The sequence below is a fragment of the Coffea arabica genome, chromosome 11c (assembly GCF_036785885.1).
Source record: "Coffea arabica cultivar ET-39 chromosome 11c, Coffea Arabica ET-39 HiFi, whole genome shotgun sequence".
Taxonomy (NCBI): domain Eukaryota; kingdom Viridiplantae; phylum Streptophyta; class Magnoliopsida; order Gentianales; family Rubiaceae; genus Coffea; species Coffea arabica.
The window spans coordinates 40729323-40750430 of NC_092330.1; the positions used below are offsets into that span (position 1 = coordinate 40729323).

At 36.7% G+C, this 21108-nt stretch overlaps 4 protein-coding genes across 7 annotated transcripts; 2 read left to right on the forward strand and 2 right to left on the reverse strand.

Moving 5' to 3' along the window:
- Window positions 1-1363: 1363 nt before the first annotated feature.
- LOC113717301 (uncharacterized) lies at window positions 1364-3133 on the forward strand. Its single transcript, XM_027242082.2, has 2 exons — window positions 1364-2286; window positions 2399-3133. Exons 1-2 carry the CDS (start codon window positions 2256-2258, stop codon window positions 2860-2862), a joined length of 495 nt encoding a protein of 164 aa, XP_027097883.2. The 5' UTR covers window positions 1364-2255; the 3' UTR covers window positions 2863-3133.
- A 961-nt stretch (window positions 3134-4094) lies between these two features.
- Window positions 4095-7122, reverse strand: LOC113717300 (6-phosphogluconate dehydrogenase, decarboxylating 2). 3 transcript variants are annotated; one of them, XM_027242079.2, is made up of 2 exons: window positions 6966-7122; window positions 4095-5795 (listed from the first exon to the last, which is right to left on the reverse strand). In XM_027242079.2, exon 2 carries the CDS (start codon window positions 5784-5786, stop codon window positions 4329-4331), a length of 1458 nt encoding a protein of 485 aa, XP_027097880.2. In that variant the 5' UTR covers window positions 5787-5795; window positions 6966-7122; the 3' UTR covers window positions 4095-4328. The 3 variants fall into 3 exon arrangements, with proteins under 3 accessions (XP_027097880.2, XP_027097881.2, XP_027097882.2); XM_027242080.2 differs by having other exon boundaries at window positions 6962-7120; XM_027242081.2 differs by lacking the exon at window positions 6966-7122 and adding an exon at window positions 6827-6963.
- Window positions 7123-10792: 3670 nt separating this feature from the next.
- Window positions 10793-11377, forward strand: LOC113716538 (GCN5-related N-acetyltransferase 1, chloroplastic). The gene has a single exon (XM_027240919.2). The coding sequence runs from the start codon at window positions 10793-10795 to the stop codon at window positions 11375-11377; it is 585 nt and encodes a 194-aa protein (XP_027096720.2).
- A 1288-nt stretch (window positions 11378-12665) lies between these two features.
- On the reverse strand, window positions 12666-19484 carry LOC140016735 (uncharacterized). Of its 2 annotated transcripts, none has more exons than XM_072070385.1 (4): window positions 18419-19484; window positions 17593-17913; window positions 16416-16498; window positions 12666-13914 (listed from the first exon to the last, which is right to left on the reverse strand). In XM_072070385.1, exons 1-4 carry the CDS (start codon window positions 18563-18565, stop codon window positions 12858-12860), a joined length of 1608 nt encoding a protein of 535 aa, XP_071926486.1. In that variant the 5' UTR covers window positions 18566-19484; the 3' UTR covers window positions 12666-12857. The 2 variants fall into 2 exon arrangements, with proteins under 2 accessions (XP_071926486.1, XP_071926485.1); XM_072070384.1 differs by having other exon boundaries at window positions 16395-16498.
- Between the last annotated feature and the right edge of the window lie 1624 nt (window positions 19485-21108).

Here is a 21108-nt window from a genome sequence, read left to right on the forward strand (position 1 = left end):
CATTCTATCATATTCAAATGGAAATGAGAAAAAAGGGTCGACCCTTTTATTAGTCATTAATACAGTTCCAAAGAATTCATCTTTTCCTTTGTGACTATAATACTCTACTCTATCTCAATTTTGTAAACCCTTTTATTAGTCATTAAGCTAGGCTTTCTCTAACATCATACTATTAATAAAACCTACGAGACTGCCTTAATTTTGTGTTTTGCAATTGTGAAGAGAAAATTCCAAGAACCTCCCACTAGGTTTGTGATAATTTCAGTTGGCTTCCTTGAGATCTTCAATATCACATCTATCTTCTTTATTTTTAATTTCAATGTAACAATGTCTTGTCGGCCTAGTGTCGATACAAAAATTCATGTGAAATGCTAACAAGTATAAATGACCATTACATGATTTTTTTTTTTTTAAAAAAAAATGTAAATGAGAGGTATCGAATCTAGGATCTTCCATTATACTCTTTTCTTTCTTATCATCCGACTCATCCCTCCCCCTTCCCCCCCAACCATTACATGGCTTATTAAAAGTTGATATGACAAATTTAACTAAAAAAATAGTTTGGAAATACATCAAAGTGAAAGAAATTTATCTTAAAAACTGTTAATTTTTTTTTATGCGTGGAAAGAAAATTCTTCATGTTATAGGTAAAATTATTACACCAAACTGATAGTCTAGTTTGAGTTTTCATGCTTTTCCAGAAAAACTACAAACGTCGCCACACCTTTCCGATTTATTGTAACTCAAAATCTTTGGAAGTATTATTACACTTGATTTGAAAACTTGTATTGTAATGCGGGATTTCTTTTTCATTCGCTCCAATTATTTGATTTTTATTCTTATTGAACATGTGCCTTTTCATATAGGAAATTATTTATTGTCCTGTAATGAGTGTATTTTTTTTTTTAAATTGGACCCTACCTTGTGAACCCATTTGAAAAACACTACAGAGACTATGTAGCTTTACGTGGGAAGAAATGAGAGGATTTCTTATTCTCATAAAAAAATGTAGACAGAGAAATAGATGGGGCACAATCCATGAATATGCACTCCTCATGTCATTGATGCTGTAGGGTAAAGGGCTCCTCCAAGAACTATCATATGAAACTATCATATGAAACACGGAATTGTCAGCATCCTTACACATGGTGCTTTGTTGCTATTATTAATGTAGAAACACATAATACAAACAAAAAATATGAATGGATCGAATCCCCAGCTAAGGGAATGCTGTCCCTTTGTCTAAAACTTCCAAGAATTATCTTCAAATGGAGCCCAAAGCCAAGAAAAAGTCAAGAAGCAATCAAAGAAAGGATAGGCATTATAGCCTTACCAGAATAATTCAAAGGGGGGGCCTCTCTTTTGTCTTGTTCTAAGCAGAAATTAATAAGAAGCCAAAGGGAGAAATTTAGGAGGGGAAATGAGAATGATGGACAGGTAAAGCTCTCCGAGACTTGCATTAACTTTGGCATTCAGTTCAGAGTTCCCATCATATGGGCATATGGGGGTGATGGTAACTCATGTAAAGCCACTTGAAGTCGCAGTCTGGTAGTGGAATCCCTACTCCCCTCCACAATTACAGAAGATGAGAGTTATCAAGCATTGGCTGCCTTTTAACTCGTATCTTTGCTTAGATTCCATTCCATATGGAAGAGGAATTATTTGGTATGGAATTCTACCGAGGAACTTTCATCTGTCATCCTAGTAACACAAAAAAAGACACAAGCCTGCTTTACTGGACAAACAGGAAAGGCAAGCAAAAGGGCACAATAGAAACAGCATAATGAAACAATCAACCTGATGGAAGACGCCAAAATACAGTTGGGTTCACTGTATATTTCACATGAGAGGCCGCTCTTGGTACATGACAAACGATTAAAGGCTTAATATTAATGATAAAGGAGTACTGGAGGTAGAGGCCCTCTTCTAGCTATTTGTGATTATTGATCTTATACATTCGTCTCAGTGGGGCATATCTGAAATGCCATTTCAAAAGCTGCCTTGTATATTTATGAGGCAGGCAGAGGAGTAAAGATGGCATTATTTCCAGGTGTGAGGTGTTACAAGTGAGCAATCAGATTTACAGAAGAATCAAACAGAGCTTGTTCGGTTGTGGGATCTGTTCACCTGTATTTTGTCTTGTACAAAGTCTCCGCATAATAAAGGCCAGAGAATTGATGGTGCTGGCACTCCAAAGAGACTTGCTTTGAATCCTTCATGTTCCATCAGCATCAGGAGAAAAGTCTTTCCAGCGTATGCATGGCAGAGTCCACCTTAGCGGAGGAGGTATGTATTGACTAGTCGTAGACACCAGATTGTCCAGGAATTAATATGGTTTCTACTCAAGACTTCACCTTTCCTTGAACCATTCCTTGTTTTCATTTTTTTTCACCACTAGCGACAGTAATGGATGACCCTTCTGAAAATATTGGAGGCAGAGAAGAATGTAACAGCAGTGAATCTGGATGGACTATGTACATTGCTTCACCCGTCCATGAAAACAATCCTGAAAATGATGACGACGATGACGACAATTACACTGAAAGGAAAGGCTACAAGGATTACCCAAGTGATGATGGTGGCGATCCCGCAAGTGATGATTCAATGGCTTCTGATGCCTCTTCTGGTCCAAGTCATCAAGGAGGACCATGTAGAACCAAGGAGGGAAGCCACCGCAGGGATGATATTGCACATGCTGAGGGTAAGGTCAACAACAGAAGATCCTCAGGCAAGAAACATGACAAACAGGTAGAGAGAAAACAATATGCTGCTGATACAAAAGCAGCGAAGAAAGAGCAGGGCCATAAGGGAAAGAATGCAACTGAGAACCTTCAAGGTAAAGGCAAGTCTAGAAAAAATTAGTCCACTGAAAGGCAAATATGTAAATCTTTTGCAAGTTTTCCTCCTAGTTTGTTTGCAGTCTTTGTCTATTGTTAAGTAAAGGCGTCTAATGGAGGAAATCTCAGCTATCAATTTGCCATACCTGATACTTAGTCCAATTGGTTTATACATTCAGTATAGGTAACTATATCATGCAATACCCCGTACGTGTTTATATAGGACACAGATCTGCAAGAACAGGGAAGATGAACTGCTTTGATTTTCCCCTTATGCATTCCATTTTTCTTTTTTTTTTTGCCAGTGTGGCCTTTGTAAAATTATACGTCTCAATGCTCAAGAAGCATTTAAATACCTAATGATCCACGCATAGCTTCTTCATCATTGAATAAGAAGCTAGTATGCTATTACAGAACAAATCTGACTGTTACCGACTGCACACACAGAGTAAATCCTGATTAGTTGCAATTGGGCTGGTTGCAAACCCATGCATACAAAAATAGGATCAGAAATATAAAAAGCTAAGTGCTATAATTTTCTCTTTCCAGCTCAGGCAAGAATTGATAAACTGTTTCATCCTCTCACAGGAAGTAAACAGGAGGCCCCTACTTTAACGGAAGAATGAAATTAATTAAATTTAGAACTCAAGCTATGTAAATGAATGTTTATGCATGGCATCTGCAATGCTAAGATGATTAGAAGACGAAAAATTCTTTATATAAGTTGTGCGAACGCATATTAGTTATTACTGGCAAAGTAGGTGAAGACTACATGCTTCCACGACTGTTGAAGGACAAGACATTCCAGTCAGCGTCAGCGTAGTGGCCAGAAAATAAGGTTTCATAAAAGTTCTCTGCTAATATACCCAAAAAATTAGAACACTGGAAAATCCAATGAAGTGTGCTAATTCAAGCTTGTGGTGGACCAGAAAAGCGATGTGGTCAGACGTGAAATACAAAACATAAAATAGTGAAACAGTTAATGAACACATTCTTGGTGCTAGACCATTAACACAGTGAAATGCATTCTCTTGTTGCATCATTGAAGTTAAGACTTTTGAAAGCTTTTCATACAAGAACATGCATCCATCATGCTTAGATCCTTCTGATATTGGCAGAAGGGTTTGCAAGCACGTAGCTGTATCAAGTACCTAAGCAAGCAAAAACAAATGCACAGCTGAAGAAGGTAAGATGGAAAACAAAAGGAAAAGAAAAAGCAGAAACCAACAAAAACGCATATCAGATATTCTGAGCCACTGGAGCACAAAAATGGTGACAACTCTTATTTTCTCCACTGGTTTGTGAGGAGGGAAAAAAAAGACAAGCACAAAGATACAAAACTGGCCAAATCAGTATATCATTGTTCGCAACAAATATAACAGATTAATAAGAGGTAGTCTCCCAGAACTGCATCTCCAGATAATAGGAGTACCATTGACTAGAATCAGTCATATGAGACATATTATTCAAAATGACATTCAGAAAAATACTTCAGATTTTTGACTGCTTCGCGATCTTGAACCATTCTGTATGGAAGGATCCTGGCACATCAATCCTCTCGTAGGTATGAGCACCAAAATAGTCCCTCTGAGCTTGGACCAAATTAGCAGGCAGCCTTTCCCTCCTATATGTGTCAAAATAAGCTAGACTTGAAGACATACCCGGAGTACTGATACCAGAGTTGATGGCAAGGCAGACAATTCGTCGCCAAGCAGACTGTCTCTCAACTACCTCCTTTGCAAACTCTGGATCCACTAGTAGATTTGCAAGTTCTGGGTTTCTATCATAAGCCTTCTTGATACGATCCAAAAATATGGCACGAATAATGCAACCACCCTTCCATATCCTTGCAAGTTCCCCAAGTCTCAAGCCCCATCCCTTTTCAGTACTCTTTGCACGAATTAAATTCATTCCCTGTGCATAGCTACATATTTTGGATGCATAAAGAGCTTGTCTCACATCATCAATCAATCTCTTCTTATCCACATTTTGGTCAGTAAGAATGTCACTAACCCCACTAGACTTGAAGACCTTAGCCGCTTCAGTTCTTTCTTCTTTTAACCCACTAAGGAATCTTGAATCCAATGATGCTGCAATTGTAGGGGCAGCAACTGAAAGGTCTGCAGCTTGCTGAACCGTCCATTTACCGGTACCCTTCATGCCAGTTTTGTCCAGGACCTTGTCTACAAGATATCCGTCTCCCTTATCATCCTTAATTCCAAAAATATCTGCTGTGATCTCAATCAAGAAACTCAGAAGCTCCCCCTTGTTCCAGTCTGAGAAAACTTGTTGCAGTTCATCATTAGACAGCTTGCCAACTGATTTTAGCACATCATAAGCCTCAGCTATAAGCTGCATGTCACCATATTCAATCCCATTGTGAATCATTTTAACAAAATTCCCAGATCCTCCTTCACCTACATACGTAACACAAGGGCCACTATCAGGTACTTGGGCAGCCACCTTTAATAGAATATCTTCAATGTACTTGAATCCTTCAAATGAACCTCCAGGCATCAATGAAGGTCCATGACGAGCACCCTCTTCACCACCTGAAACTCCCATTCCAAGATAGAGCAGACCTTTTTCATTCACGGCTTTCGCTCTCCTCTCAGTGTTCTCATACCATTCATTGCCACCATCAATGATGCAGTCTCCTTTCTCCATGTAAGCAGAGAGTGTCTTGATGGTTTGATCCACTGGAGAACCAGCCTTCACAAGAATAATGATGACACGAGGCTTTTGGATTGATTGCACAAAGGCTTCAGGATCATGAAATCCAAACACAGGGAGGTTTCCCTCTAGTTTAGCTCGCTCAACGGTCTCGTCAACTTTTGAAGTGGTTCGGTTATAAACAGAGATTGGGAATCCTTTCTCAGCAATGTTAAGGGCAAGATTTTGGCCCATCACAGCAAGGCCACAAAGGCCAATCCTTGTTGGTGTTGCCATATCCTTTTCCTGTAATGGTTATATCAGAACAAGGTTAAACTTCTTTCTATTTTGACAAACAACTAATGGGCATTAGTTAACGCCCAGGAAACTACACATGTAGCATGCAAAAGAACATCTATGAATGCATTTAGAAACAGGAAAGTAAAAAATAATTAGAATGAGAAGACCATGTTCTTTTTCCTTTTTCCACTACTTTTGAGATTGAAATTAAGCAAAGGCATTAACCAAAACTTCTACTTTTGCCTTAAGAAGTTCTACAGGGAAGGTAAAGAACAATACGCTGATACCAGCAGAGTCATAAATCTAGATAATAAGAGAAGCACAAAGAAAGACTAGCACTTAGTTCTATAGGGAAGGTAAAGAACAATAGGGTTATACCAGCAGACTCATAACTTGACTAATCTGTCAGCTAAATCAGTATGCTTTGACAACCTCAGACATATAGATCTTCACTTAAAGTGTTAAAACAATCTTTATTAAGAAGGGACGGAGTGGATCAACTATAACTTAACCAACTTCCAATTTACTAGACCAAAAACTCAAAATTTAATTCACTTTCGCCATTTCTTTCTTCCATTTTCATCCCAGTTACAGAGCAAGATCGAAATAATCAACTCACACAATAATTAAAAAAGCCTGAATACAAAATCCTTAAAAGTCAGAGCTAAAATCCAAACACACAGAGCAGCCTCCAAAACAAAGGATCAGGCAAACTGAACGACCTCTAAAAAAAAGATCCAAGTTTTTACCCAACAAAATCACATTTCTGATCAAAAGCGAAGAACCTTTTTCTCCACCAGACAAGAACCGAGTACATTGACCTTAAGATCCAAAAATTAACAAGCAGAGATCACCTACAAAAATCTGCTGACCTTGATAACAGGACATTAAGTCAAAAAAATCTTCCTAAGGCTAACGTGAATTATACTATCTAACAAGAATGCAGACTGAAAGTTCGGTGGAAACAGGAAATTGCCACAAAGATGTCAAGAAAATCATAACAAGATCGGAAATTGAAGCAAATAAGCAACAATTACCTGAAAAGATTCAAACTTTGTGAAAAGCTAGACCAATTAAGCAGAACCCAAAAATTTTAAGAAAATGGTCTTAAAAATCACAATCACACATGATAGAAAAGCAATATATTGATGAAGAACGTAAAATACATGTACCTACGGCAAGAGTTTGGTGAAGAGAGGTGGGGACGAGAGAGTTGAGAGAGAGGCGGGTCTATCTTGCTTTGTTGAATAATTGTGAGTCAACTGACGCCGGCTGCCTTTCACCTTCCTCAATAGTATTTTTTTTCAACTCTTTGGGTTTGGGCTTCGCCCTTTCTAAAATTCATTCTATAGATAATGAATTAATTTGGCATTATTTTTTTGCCTTTTTCGGGATTTATGATTATCCACCTTACCTTGCAAGCTAGGAGTTGGCTGTTCTTTTGTTATTTTTGGAGCAAAGCATGGTGCAAAATCGGGTGTGTGTAATAATTGAAGCCCTTTTCGCTCAAAATTATATCATGAAATTCCTCCGAAGCTATGAAGCTGAAAATTCGTAATCTAGAAACTAAAAGACTTTATTGGTAGAAAAATGATTCTCTAATAGTTATTCACTCCGACAAATAAGAAAAAGCAATTACAAGTATTTTGACAAAAAAAAAACCCATTACAAGTAATTGAACAAAATTATTCCTGAGCCAATGACAATGGTATGCATATTTGTAGCAGGATAATCCTTCAAAACGTTGTCACGGTTTATCAAATGCATTTTTGTCCTTCACTTTTACAACAGTGGCTTTACATCCCTTATAAAATCAAATCTGGAATTTTTAGTTCTAATTTAGGTTTTCAACCACTTTTTATTGCAAATCCATCACGCGACTTGCATATGATTATTTTTTTAAGCGCAAAAACCTTAGGTCCCATTTGTGATTAAACAAATGACCCGATTCATATTTATTTTTGTCCCAAAAAAAAGTATGATCTAATTTGAACTATGTTCATTTTCTTCCTAAAAAAGTGAGATTTGACACCATCTATATTCATTTTGGCCACCAAAAAAATGATATCTAACCTTTTATATATATATATATATAATGACTGCATATAAGTCACGTTAGTGATTTTAAACTAAACAGATGTCAAAAACTTATGTAAAAAAAAAATGTAAAGTTAACATTTTAAAAGTGAATAATAAAAATTTTTATTTGGTAAAATGTGAGCAACGTTTTGAAAGATTTTCATACATTTAGCTCAGAATTTTGTACTCTAAAACAGTCAAATTTGGGTATACAGTTGTTGTTGAGATCAATAATAGTTGGTTTGTGTGCTATTATCTATATATATATATAAATTTGAGAAGGGATTTTTAGCAACAAACCTTCCCACTCTCAACTCTATTTTTCTAGCATTCTATATTTAATTTATTTCGTAAAAAACATCATGGGCACATTACACCCCCACGTTTCCCTCAAATAAGAAATTAACTCCAACTAACACTCTCACATTTCCCTCAAACAAGAAGATAATATTTTATCTTTAAGCTTAGTAATCCTAAGTAAAAGGGCAAAATTAAATAGAAAACAAAAAGAAAATAATGTCGTGGATTTAAAAAAAAATCAAGAATGGTACCATTCATGAAATCCAAATTATGAAATCACTAAATAAAAAACAAAGTACTACTAGCCTTTTAACGTGGAAAATTTTTTTTTTAATATTCATTTTTGATAAAAAAAAATAATGGTAAGAACAACACCAATTCTACCAAAAATTTTTAAAAAAATAATATTATAGTTTAAGAGAAAGATATAGAACATTCAACCCTAAAATACTACTTAATTTGTATATATCTGGCCCAAATTTGACATTAGAATTGAATAAGAGTGCAAAACCCAAACACTAAAGATAACTTTTTGTATCATTAATTATTTGCTGTATTCTTATTGCTGTCTTCATATGTAAATATGTATTTGCTATGTTAAATATATGTATATATATATATATATATCTATGGATTGTAGTACTTGAGGATATTATAAATATTATCAATTTTTCATTTTCACTTTTAGATACTAATAATTGCAACCATTGTAATTAATTTTAAATTTTATATTTTCATTATGATAGATAAAGTTAAATATATTGGGTCGCATGGATATGAATTTAGATGTTAGGTATAGGGGGAGGAGGGAGGGAAGAAAAAGAGTGAGGTGTTAAAAAGTAGCAGGAAAGGTTGAAGAAGAAATATAAGTTACAAGGATGGGCGGAGAAGGTAGAGCAGAAGAAAGGGGATTACAGGGATATAACAGAAATGACAAAAAAATAATAATAGAGAAGGTGGTACCATGATAGAAGATATGAAAGTCGTAAGAGGCACTTGATGACTAGCTGGCATATAAGAGAAAAGGGAAATGATGGTGATTTTTAATAATTTTGAAAACTCTAAAAACACATATTATGGAGAATTTTTAAAAAATATACGTTAAAATTTATGAAAAATGTTAATCTAAATGCAATCAACAATTTTAGGGGCACAAGATAGGAGAAAGATTTTTTTTTTCTAAAAATGGAAGAAAATAAATTAGTTATAATTTATTTTTTTATATTATAAGCTTTGATATATGGGTATAATATAATATATTTTGTCGGATACTCGGATATTGATAAATTGATTTTTTTTTTTAAGAAAACTCTTTTCACCTTACTATCCAACCTAACCCTCTGTTTAAATGCGTTAACAATTCTTTTATCATGTAAATCATTATAGATTAATTTTTTTTAAATATTAAGCATACACTTCTTTAAAATTTTTAGTCTATATATATATATTTATTTTGTACCACAATATATAAATATATAAACTATTATTTTGATTTGAAATATAACCTCGTGCAGGTCAAAATACTATTATAATAATACTGCCACAAACTACCTGACAATTGACCCACTATGTTACAGTCAGTTCGTGCCTAGCGTGCAACTTTAACAAGATGCCTTTTATGGTTGGCGGATTGTTGGATCCAGGAAATTGACATGTTATTGATCGTACCTAAGATCGTTAGGCGGTAGGTGAAGAAAATTCATCCATTTTTTGTTGCATCATATTATGACAACTTCATTTTAAGTTTTATTTCTTTTAATTTCCAGTAAAACCAAGAGCGAATTGTTCTAAAATTTGTTGTAGTTTATTAGGGTAAAACCAAGAATGATAATTATTATTAGGATAAATTATTTAGGAAGCCCATGAACTAATTTAATACCAACTTTTGGCTTCTCGTCCATTTCAATCTTCAAAAAATTGGCTTATCAATTTCAATTACTACTGTAAAAAAGCGTCAAATGCTAATCATTCAATATGTGTCCAGGTAAGGTCAAAACTTGACGAATCTAACACCAAAAAGAGAGATTGAATGATAAAAAAATTGACACTTTTAATTGTTGAGAGACCAATATCAGAGTTAAAAGTAGATAAACGATCAAAAGTTGATGAGTTAATTAGCTTAAGAACTCCCTACATAATTTACCTAATTATCAAAGCCGGCCTTTATTTTCAAATTACAGTCTCGGATATCTTATGTCATGAAATTCATTTGCATTTTAAGAACTTAAATCCCACGTTCCCTTTCCAAATGCTCTAATCTGATGGAGTTCTTGGAAGAACTTCTTGCCTGCAGGTTTGAAACTGCAGCCAGCCTGGATGCTGAAAGCCTGAAACCACAAAGTCATGATCACGCCTTCATCTTTATAAAAAGCGTGTTTGTTACTTCGTCAAAATACAATCACGCTTCAACCACCATCATACCTAGTAACTTACGTCCCTCCATCGCTGCAAAAAGAACATAAATAAACCCCCCCCCCCCCTTCTTTTTTTTTTCTTTTTCAATCCCCAAAAAAAAAAAAAAATGCAGAGGCTGTAGTAGTCTGCGTATTTATCATCCTGGACATCATTTTCGTTCCACCCAAAAAACACACCCTAAACTAACCAAGAAGCCACCCTAAGCTAGAATGCTCATTTTCAACAGCATTTCCGTTCCTTTAAGTACACCCTTAGTCCTCAAAACCACTCCACAAAGAAACGCCGTCGTTCTAGCTCAAAAGCAGCAGCAGACACTAACGGCTTTAACTAACTTGACAATCTCCGACGAGGCATTAGCCTCGCGTGGGTTCGCTCTTCACCGTACGATCAACAAGCTCGACCTCGACCACCTCAACTCGGTGTTCGTAGCCGTCGGATTTCCGAGGCGGGACACGGATAAGATACGAGTGGCGTTGGAGAATTCGGATGCGCTGCTGTGGATAGAGTACGAGAAAGCCGAGAGGCCCGTGGCGTTTGCTAGAGCGACGGGGGACGGTGTGTTCAATGCTATAATTTGGGATGTTGTTGTGGACCCCAGTTTCCAAGGGATTGGTTTGGGGAAGGCTGTGATGGAGAGGTTGGTGAATGTGCTGTTAGAGAAAGGGATTACCAATATTGCTTTGTATTCGGAGCCCCGGGTTCTGGGGTTTTACAGGCCTCTGGGTTTTGTTGCGGATCCGGATGGGATCCGTGGGATGGTGTACTCCAGAAGGACGCAAAAGAAGAAAAGGTAGGCTAGATAGGAGTTTGCCGCTGATTTTTTTTTTTTTTTTTTTTTGAAGGCACAAGCAAAGTGCTGCCCTACAACGCATTTTTTCTTTAACTTCTAATGGAAACTGCTACTCCACAAATACTACAATGCATTTGTTTATTGATGATACGTTTTTATGGTGAGTCTATTTTCTATCACTGTAGAAAATTTTCAAAATTTATACTTAGTGATTCTAGAATATATATATACATGTATTATATTACGAATCAAATAATTTTAAAATGTACATATATTATGAGACATGCATATTTATTCATGTATATGAAAATCCTTGAATGTAAGGATAGATTCATGTTTTTTATCATAGGATCATGTGATGCGTGAATTAAAGTATACAAATTTATACATAATATCTTGAATCTATTCATATAAGTATTTATTAATTCATTTATTTTTTAAACAATCTTTCCTTTATAAAGAGGTCAAGTAGAGAGTGATTTGTTACATAAAAACACTTTTCTTTTAAATTCTTTGAAAAGCACTCCTGAATTCAAGAGGATTTATCTTATTTTGTTCAAGAGTTTAAGATAAACAAACTTTATGTTATTCTAAAGGATATTTGTCTGAGGCTTATTGCGCGTTATACCGAACAAATAAATTCTAAAGGAAAGTGGTATACAATCACGATGTAATACTCCCAACAATAACTTCCCGTGATTTGTGTGCTGTGTGGGATAAGTCCGATTATTCATTTGACTGCACCTATCGTTCGCTTTTAATACTTGCTCCAATCTCCTTATACTGAAATTAGTGCCATTTAATTGTAAAATCAATAAATTACCTAACACAAAAAGACACTAATACAGGAAGGGAAGCAAAGCATAAACAATATAATTGGCATCACTTCCACACAACTTCTCTCATTCTATTTCTTTCTAAACTAACAAAATGGACAATGAAACCCGACTAAGTTGATCAGTCACTTTACATGTAATTGACAGCTTATGAGTTTGAATCCTCTAAAAAGCAAAGATAAATAGAGAACTACTATTAATATTTTTTTTTGTAACTATTTTTTTCATTCCCATCCCTTTCCCATTCCCATGTGTTAAGACTCAAAATTCAAACTCTAAATCTGATAACGGAGAATTTTGAAAACCCTCCCTTGACAACTAAGTTAACTCTAGTGATTAACTACTATTGATCCTAATTAAAAAAGGGGGAAAAATGGCGAAATGATTCCTAAATGTTTTTGGGTAAGTGATTCCTAAATGATTAGAGGATACCTTTGGCTTGGAGTAATTCATGAATTCAGGATAATACAACATGTTAAAAACTAGTTGCATCTTCAAATAATGACAGATCCAACGTTTACAGATCCAACGTGGGAAAGCGTAATGACAAGATCAGACAAGCCAATGGTTGAGTTTATGTGCATACCAAGATGAGGCGCCTAAGGTTGAGCTTCCCCGAAAATAACTGGTTTGGAGTAATTTAGGGATTTAGTCTAATTTTGACAATGTCACCACCACGGCAATGATCAAACAAGCTACTGCAGGTACTGTTGTGTCTAGGTACCATTTCGTTGGAAGATATTGACCCAAGGCAATCATAACAGTAAATGCAGAAGCGCTCACACCGATTTTGAAGAGGGTTTTAGCAATATTTGGATGCCTTTTCAGAAAGAGAGCTGCGAACAAACTGCCAAAGAAACCAATACCAGTAGCGAAGGCAAAGAGACGAACACTTAATGAATGAGGCGACTGAGCTGCGACAATGCTAGCCATAGCCTGACCAGTGAATCCAAGAATGGCATTGTTTACGCCATTAGGGAACCTAGGCTGGACTTCGTCATCGCTGAATGAAGCTGAATTGTCATCGTCATCATCATCACCGGATGATGATGAACCGTCATCTTCATCCGACATATTAATTCCTTCCTCTGACCCATTTGCAGTCATCTCCAATTCGCCCATTTCTCGAGAGGCACCATCTGGCATCATGACCGGGTCTCCATGAGTGGTATTATTGTTGTCATTCGCGAGCCTGGTTTGTTGAGAAGGACCATCTGGCATCAAGGTCGAGGTTCCAGGGATAATATTGTTTATATCATGTGGAAACCTGGTTTCTTGAGAGGGAGCATCTGACATTGTGGTCAAGTCTTGACTGTTATTGGCATCAAGTATATCAATTCTTACCTCTGACCCAATTGAAGATTGTTGTTGACTGAAATGCAAGACTACAGTTTTGTCTTCTGCCTTGATAAGATTGCAATTTGGCACATCAGAAGAATTATGTGAACTTGCAAATGAAGAGGTGGTTGTACGAGCCAAATCATTTGGCGAGATTACTGTCAGAGTGTCATATTCCTCACGTATCTCAATTCTTTTTCCAGCTTCATCTGAAGTTTCTCTTCGATTGGGACATGGAACTAATGAAGTAGGCGATGCTATCTGTGCCTCGATGCGCTCTGTCCCTTCATTTGGCATCCCGGGGATTTCGGTAACACTATCCTCAGATATCTTAACTCTTCCGGCTTCTTTTGAAATTTCTCCTTGACTGAAATGCAAGCCAAAATTATTAGGTAGTGCAATCCCCAGAATCCTTTATATCGAGGAAGAAGAAGGTAGCAAGTCAGATGATGTGACCCAAAAAAAAAACTATAATTTCATTTACTGTTTGACAATAAGAAAAAACAACAGCATAAATGCATTGTTTACTTGTAAAATACATAAAACTCTAATTCTGTGAAAAAAATGTAATGTAAATCATAACTAAATGAGTCGATTAAGAAAGGCAAAAATCATAATTTCAACATAACACAGTAAAAACACATGCGACCATCTAAGCACAGCTATCTGCGATATACACTTGATATTGGGGGAAAGCAAGTAAATAATCATTCAACTGTTGATCGTAATAGATACCTGTTTCTAATAGAGATTTTAGTTCTCCCGTGTTAAATAAGGATCTTGGTACACACTTATGTGTATTGAGATCTTAAAATGTTTCACTTTGACTATCAAACACTACAATGAGAATTTTTAAAGTAGAGAGCATTGTGTAATTCTCAGTTAATTGAAGAGAGTAGATGTTAAATTTAACAAGTTTCCTGGTCTCAGTGAAGTCAAACACTTTCATGCTCCCTACAAAGAGATGAATTCAACACTACTATGAAGATTCGACTATTTGAAGTATGAGTACAGAACAGACAAATTTTATGATCAGCTGGACTTTCTATTTGTTTTTTCAGTTTGAATATTTTAATTGGTAGGAGTTGAAGGAACAAGTCCAGAAGCTAAGTGTGTCTCATTTGTGTCCTGGAAATGGAGTCAATACCAATTTCTGGTTTGACTATTGGCATCCTATTGGACCTATCTATAAGCATTTTTCTGGGAATTTATCAACTAGCTTTGGCATGACTAGTACTGATTGTGTTGTTAAGCGTATCTCAGGTGTGTCCTGGATATGGCATCTTGGTCGAAGGATGACACAAGGAGTAATGTCTTTGATGGCTGCTTCTCCTGGAACCTTTGTACCACTGATTACATCAGAGGATCAGCTTGTTTGGACTGCTAGTGCCTCTAGCATATCCTCTGTTAAGTCTGCTATGCAGGTTATGAGGAGCGAGGGATAGAGAGTACAATGGCATAGGTTAGTGTGAGGCAAAAATCACATCCCTCGTTTCACTTGGCTATTATGCAAGAGGAGATTGTCCACAGACCACAGTGGATAGAGTAAAGAAGTGGGACATTGTTGTAGTAAATGATAGATGTGCATATTACCACCAAGAAGAGGAACGAGCACTTATTCTTTGGCTGTGATGTCGTTTTACTGTGTGGCAGAAAGTGCAAAGAAAAAGCTAACTTGGTTGTCTTTTCACTGGAACTCCAATAGTTTTGTTGGTTGTCTTAAGAGACTGGTTTTTGCTGTGTTTGCGTACCAGGTGCATAGGGTGAGAAATGCTGCAGTTTTCAAACAGGTTCTTGCAACTGCAATAGGTGTCTTGAATGCTAATATATCATATGCGCAGAATGCAGTTCTATGTTCGGGAAAGGTTCCAAGAAATCGGGAGAATTGGCACCTTGCTCTCAAATAGGTATTCCTCTCAGTTGTACGTCTTGAGATTGGGATTGCTCTTTAGTTTTGTTATATATATACATATATATATAAATATATATATAGAGGAATATATACGTGTAAATCTGAGGTCAATCCTCTGTATACAAACATTCTTTCCTAATGTCAATGAAAGGTATTACAATTTTGCTCAAAAATAAAAAAGTCCAGAAACTAAGACTTGGAATGAGTCCAAACTCCAAAGTTCAGAAAGAGACTACGATAGTCGAAAAGCTGCTCATTTAGAAGGAGACCAGAATAGATGAAGCCTGTCCATAATACATGTAGACACTCATGCTTTGTGTGCACACACTTAGCATAATGTACACATAATTTGTAAACCAACTTAGCTCGTCTAAACAGCTAGCTCATCCAAAGAACTTAGTTTGTCCAAACAATTCAGCTTGTTATAATTTTGTTTTTACATAAATCTTCTATTGCATTCCAAGAATAATTCTCCAAATTTATTGCATTTACAAATTTTAAGAAATTCATATATTTCACTATGAATTAGCATGCCCATAATATGTGCCAAGCATTATGGAGAACTCTTTAATACTCCCACATCATCCTTGACAAATTGGTGTAGGAAAGAAGTTAGCTCGCCCTCTCCCCAAATTCTCCTATCTCAGATGACCCTCTCTGGCCCAAGCACCACCGGCCATAGGTCCAAGTCCCTCCCCATATGTTTTGTTCCCAATACTATTGAGCTAGCATACACAGTTTTGTCTAAACAAATCTAAATGGGGTTAAGCGCCTATATGAAAAGTTGATGGGACAAACTCAAATTTGAGATAAAGTTGAGGGGGTTTTAGTGTATTCAAATTTTTCTTTAAATAATTTGCGTATGACTATCATTAGTTCGATGTGTACAAAAATTCCACAATATTATGAATCCAGAGCAACAGAAAGTGACTTACTCAGAAGTTGAATCATCTGACCTGCGATACTTGCAACACTTTCCACTTGGATTGCCATGATACTTCTCCGGCATCCCTTCATGGCCAGCGCCGAATTTCTTGACCTAATCATGCAAAAATAAATAAATAAGAAAACCTCGTGCATCTTTATTTCAAGCATTGCTACGCATTTCATCCCTGAAATGAAACTAAACGTATCAATTTTCTTGGGACTTCTTTACAATCTTATTTAGCTCACTATATTATTTTTTTGTGTCAATTGACTCATAAACTATTAAGAATGATCAAGTGGGCTATTCCGCCTATTTTCAGTTCACAAAAAGGGGAAAGTGGTGGCAAGAGGAAAGGGGGGAAATAAAGGGTAAGCAGACGGTGTCATGAATGGGGAAAGCATTGGGTAAGGTGTTTGGTCTCTTTACCCAAACAGAGTGAAAGCCTCGAGGTGTAGGATGTACGAGCAAGACTCAAGAATTTTGATTTTAAAAATATTTAATAATATATAACAATAAAAAAATATAAATAAATACAACAAAATTTAGAAAATTATAGAAAATAAATATAATTATAATAAGGGCATTGAAAAACATGGGCAAATATCATGAGACAATAGTTGTAGACATCAAAATATGATTAACTATTATGTAATGGATAATGATATTACTAGGAAATTTAGATATTTAAGCTTTTATGGTATATACAACTGTATAAAAATGATAAAATTAAAAAAGAATATAAATTTTGGGGCTAAATCGGAACTTGAGGTAACATGTGAGCTAAGTTTTAAAAGTAAGCCCAAATTTTAGTACCAAAATAAGATTGAACAAAAATGTGGCGGATCAAAGTGTAATTTTGGAGACTTAGTCTTCTTCCCCAAAATTTTCACCGTTAGAAGCTGCAACACAGCGAGAGCAGCTGGCAGTCACGCGCCACCATTACAAATTGATTGGGGCGTATGCCAAATGAGTCATTCACTTCTTCCCTAGTGCTTGGAGCGTTTTGCTTCAAAAAGAAGGCCTTGCAAAACCATCAGGGCAATGGTGGAGAGAAAGGGGGGGGAGGGTGCGTAAAGGTAGTTGCGCAAGGGGGCGGATGGCCGTGGTGGTTTTATTACAATAAAATTTTCGACAAATTCACAACCAAACACACATCCAAGCAAGCTGCTCTACAATATTTGATGATTCATGGGATCGATACTTACCGTCGTCTCTTTAAATGCATCGAGTGCTCCTTCTTGCTTAGCTTTTACCTCCAATCGTTTCTTAGCGTTTGCCTGCCTTCGTTTTCCCTTAGCTTCTTCCTTCAACCTTTGCTGCTCAGCTATTTCCTCCTCCAACCTTTTGATATGCACAGCTATTTCCACCAGCAGCCGTTCTCTCCTAGCTTCCTTTGCCTCCTCGAGACGCCGTTGCATCCCTTCTCTCACCTTCTGCCAAGCTTCTTGCCAAGTTTCTTCCACCAACTTTTGGGCTTTCTCAGCTATTTCCTCATTCAGCAGTTTGCTCAGGGCTGCCATGTCCAGCTTCATGATGCAAAATATAAAATAAAAATCCTAAAATACAAAAATCTGTAGTTTTTTTTTTTTTGTTGTAATTAATGAATGTTAGTAATTGATAAGTAAAAGCTTTAATTTTTATTATTACTCTATAAAGCATTGTTTCAAAAGTATAAATATTACATCTAAAATACAATATAATAAAAATCTCCTGTTATAACACATTATAATAAAAATTAGTATAAAAATCAATCAAAGATATTAAATTTAAAAGAAGAGAAGGATCATAACATCTCAAGGCTAGCGCTGGAGCAAAAGAATTGAACAAAATCTTTTTTTTTTCATAAGATAAGGAAAAAAAAAAGAATTGAACAAAATATTTCCCGGGGGAGAAAGAGAGAAAGGAGGGGCGGGGGGTGTTTGGGGAAGGAACTAAAGAATTCATAGATTTTTAATATAAAAATACAATTTCTCAAAACAATAGGGGACGACTGCATTGATTATTTGCTAGATGAAAATAATCGCATCATACTTGGGGTACGCCATTTGGAAACCCCAAATAGCCGCAGCACAAGCCGAAACTCCCCGGCGACTGGCTTACAAGCTTCCAGTTCCGCGTGATTTGGGTATAAAATCTATCAAAGATGAACATGTTTTCGAGAAAGTCGGAACTCGCCATCGGAATCACGTCGGAGAGGACTCAGGGAGGTCAGATCTCGGCGGAGGGCTTTGTTTGATTGATAAGTCCACTTCCGGGAACAGCAACGGAGTGATCTAATATCGATTATCAATCAGTTGCTGCGGAGGTGCTTTGGTCGTCACAATTACTTAGCCCGGTGGGGCCCGAAAGTAAGGTGTCGAAAGTCGTTACTCTTTGTCAAAGGTCCAAAAATAAAATCAAAATTTTCGTACCCTTTCCCTGTCGACGAGCTCCTTCCTCTTTCCTTCCTTCCTTCCTTCCTCCTGCTTTACCAATTATTACTTTTCATGGCGGGACTGGGTAAGACAACCCACTCTCTAAATTTAGGGCGGGTTGATAAGAGCCATGGTCAGTCCATCCGTGATTTCACCTCTTCTATCAATTTAATAATCTCAGCTGCTGCTGCGGCGGGGCTGACCTTGTTTCCCTACGACGAAGACTCCGACGGCAACCGTATTCCGACCATAGTGTTCAAGGGCCAGGCATCTCGCTTTCACGCCTTCGTTCTATTTATTATGTTTGGTTTTACAGCCTCCTTGAGTGCCTTGTTGTCATACGACAGGCCCAAGGTTGCTAGGGTTTTCAGACGCTGTTCGGTGATTTGCTTGTCCTGTGCTACCGCTGTGCTTCTTTATGCTGCCTGTGCCTCTTTAGCGGCTGATCGTTAGATGATACCTGAATTGAAGGACGGAAGCCGAAAATTAATTTCACCGATCACTTTCTAAAGTTAATTTCACCGATCACTTTCTGTGAATTTTCTTGATTGGCAGCTTGACAGTTTTCCAGAATCGAGGTGTACTTATGTAAGATCTCTGTGACAAAAGCATGTGCACAATTTATTTTTCTGCATGTATTGAATATGAATCTTAACCAAAATCTTAGTTTGTTTCCACTGTTAAATTCCTCAATTTGAATTTTTATTTCTTTGAAATTAAGGCAAAGCCTAACCTCAAAATCTGATTAAATACGAGGGAACTGTGGTGTCTATTTGTCCTTTCAGTGCTGTGGTGCTTTATTTGCTGCAGCGGTAAACTAAAAAACAAAATGCAGTTTTGCTGAAAGTATAAACGCAAACTAAAAAAATTTCGTCGTCCAATAGATTGCTCCTTTCAAGACCAATCCCAGAACCGTTGTAAGATCACAGCAATAAAGCATGTACCATTTATTTTGCTGCTTCTGGTTGTCTGTGAGAATACAGTCAATTTGAAGGTTTTTTTTTTCTCTTTTTTTTTTTGGAATGGAAGGTTATGTGAAAGCTGATAATCTGGTTAAATTGGAGGGGAGATTATGGTCTCTATTGTTGTGTGATATCTGGTGCAGCAGTAAACTAAAATCTGGTGAAGCAGCTTTTGCCGAAAGTATAGATTTAAGGTAAAATTATGAAACTTTGTAACTCATCCCAATCCAGAACAAATCAGACAATAACTTATATAGACCTACTTTAGCAATTGCATCCCTGAATCCATACTGCATTAGCTGAGGTCCCTCAATCTGAAAGGATGGAACGAAATTCAATAATTTCATCTCCTAAGCTACACTTCTTGGCAATGGCTATTCATTCAGTCAAAAATGATGAACAAAAAAAATTACAAAAATAGCTGGTGGGAGGCAGAACAGGAGAGCTATAATTGAGATGTAAGCGTAGACGTTGGTGCTGTCCATTCCTGCCTGTTTAACCACAGAAATTGTGTAAGAAGGTGGAACAAGATGAGGAAGTAAACGCTTCCATCAATTGGCTTATCCAGGACTACTCGGAACAAATCTGTATCTTGTTTGAATAAGGTATGCTTAGAAAGTTAAAAGAGGAGGAAAACAATGATTTTAGGATGGCTAACGAGCCTAATTAGGATTTGCTTCTCTAAGTCTAACCGTTCACACTAATCTCCAGTGGCAATGTGAAGCTTCAAAAAGTTTTCACTCATTAATGAAACTAGTCAAATGTTGGTTTATTAGACAACTGGGACAAAGGGCTGATGTACAAAGGGTTTTGGTTTGCATTATGGTTGACTTGTGCATAGAAGTGTTGTGAAATTTGAAGTTTGCAGTCACTGTATAGCTAGGATATTGAGTCAGTTTCATGTTGACAAGGTAATCGACGAATGCAGACATAACCATAACCTAATAAAATTTTAAGATGCTTCAACTGGAAGAAATGGGCACATACAAGAGCACCTGAGTGCTGTTTCATGGAATCCTCGATCATTGACTGGTAGTCTTGTAGTTTGAAGATTTCAGTAGTTCTTATAGGATGATGGATTTGATAATCATATAGGATGATCAAGATGTAGCTCCTGATCATGCAGCATGTAAGCTATGAATGCAGAAGTTACCATACAGAAACCAATGAGGGGCATTGGTGCCTTTTGAGGTATGTTACCATTGCTTTCTTGGAATAGATGCTTCTGCAAGTAAAGGCTACATTTGAGATCATTGCACCGATGAAGCCGGTCCAGTTGAATGAAAGTTCTGTCATTGATGCCATTGACGCACATGAGATTGGAAATTGAAAAACTCAATGAATA

Coding starts and splice junctions, on each gene's coding strand:
- LOC113716538 (XM_027240919.2), top strand. CDS start 10,793: ATGCTCATTTTCAACAGCATTTCCGTTCCTTTAAGTACACCCTTAGTC.
- LOC113717300 (XM_027242079.2), bottom strand. CDS start 5,786: ATGGCAACACCAACAAGGATTGGCCTTTGTGGCCTTGCTGTGATGGGC.
- LOC140016735 (XM_072070384.1), bottom strand. CDS start 18,565: ATGGCGAGTTCCGACTTTCTCGAAAACATGTTCATCTTTGATAGATTT. Junction 17,914..18,418: donor TTCCAAATGGCGTACCCCAA/GTATGATGCGAT, acceptor TGCATCATGAAG/CTGGACATGGCAGCCCTGAG. Junction 16,499..17,592: donor ATGCATTTAAAGAGACGACG/GTAAGTATCGAT, acceptor TTGCATGATTAG/GTCAAGAAATTCGGCGCTGG.
- LOC113717301 (XM_027242082.2), top strand. CDS start 2,256: ATGCATGGCAGAGTCCACCTTAGCGGAGGAG. Junction 2,287..2,398: donor AGTCCACCTTAGCGGAGGAG/GTATGTATTGAC, acceptor TTTCACCACTAG/CGACAGTAATGGATGACCCT.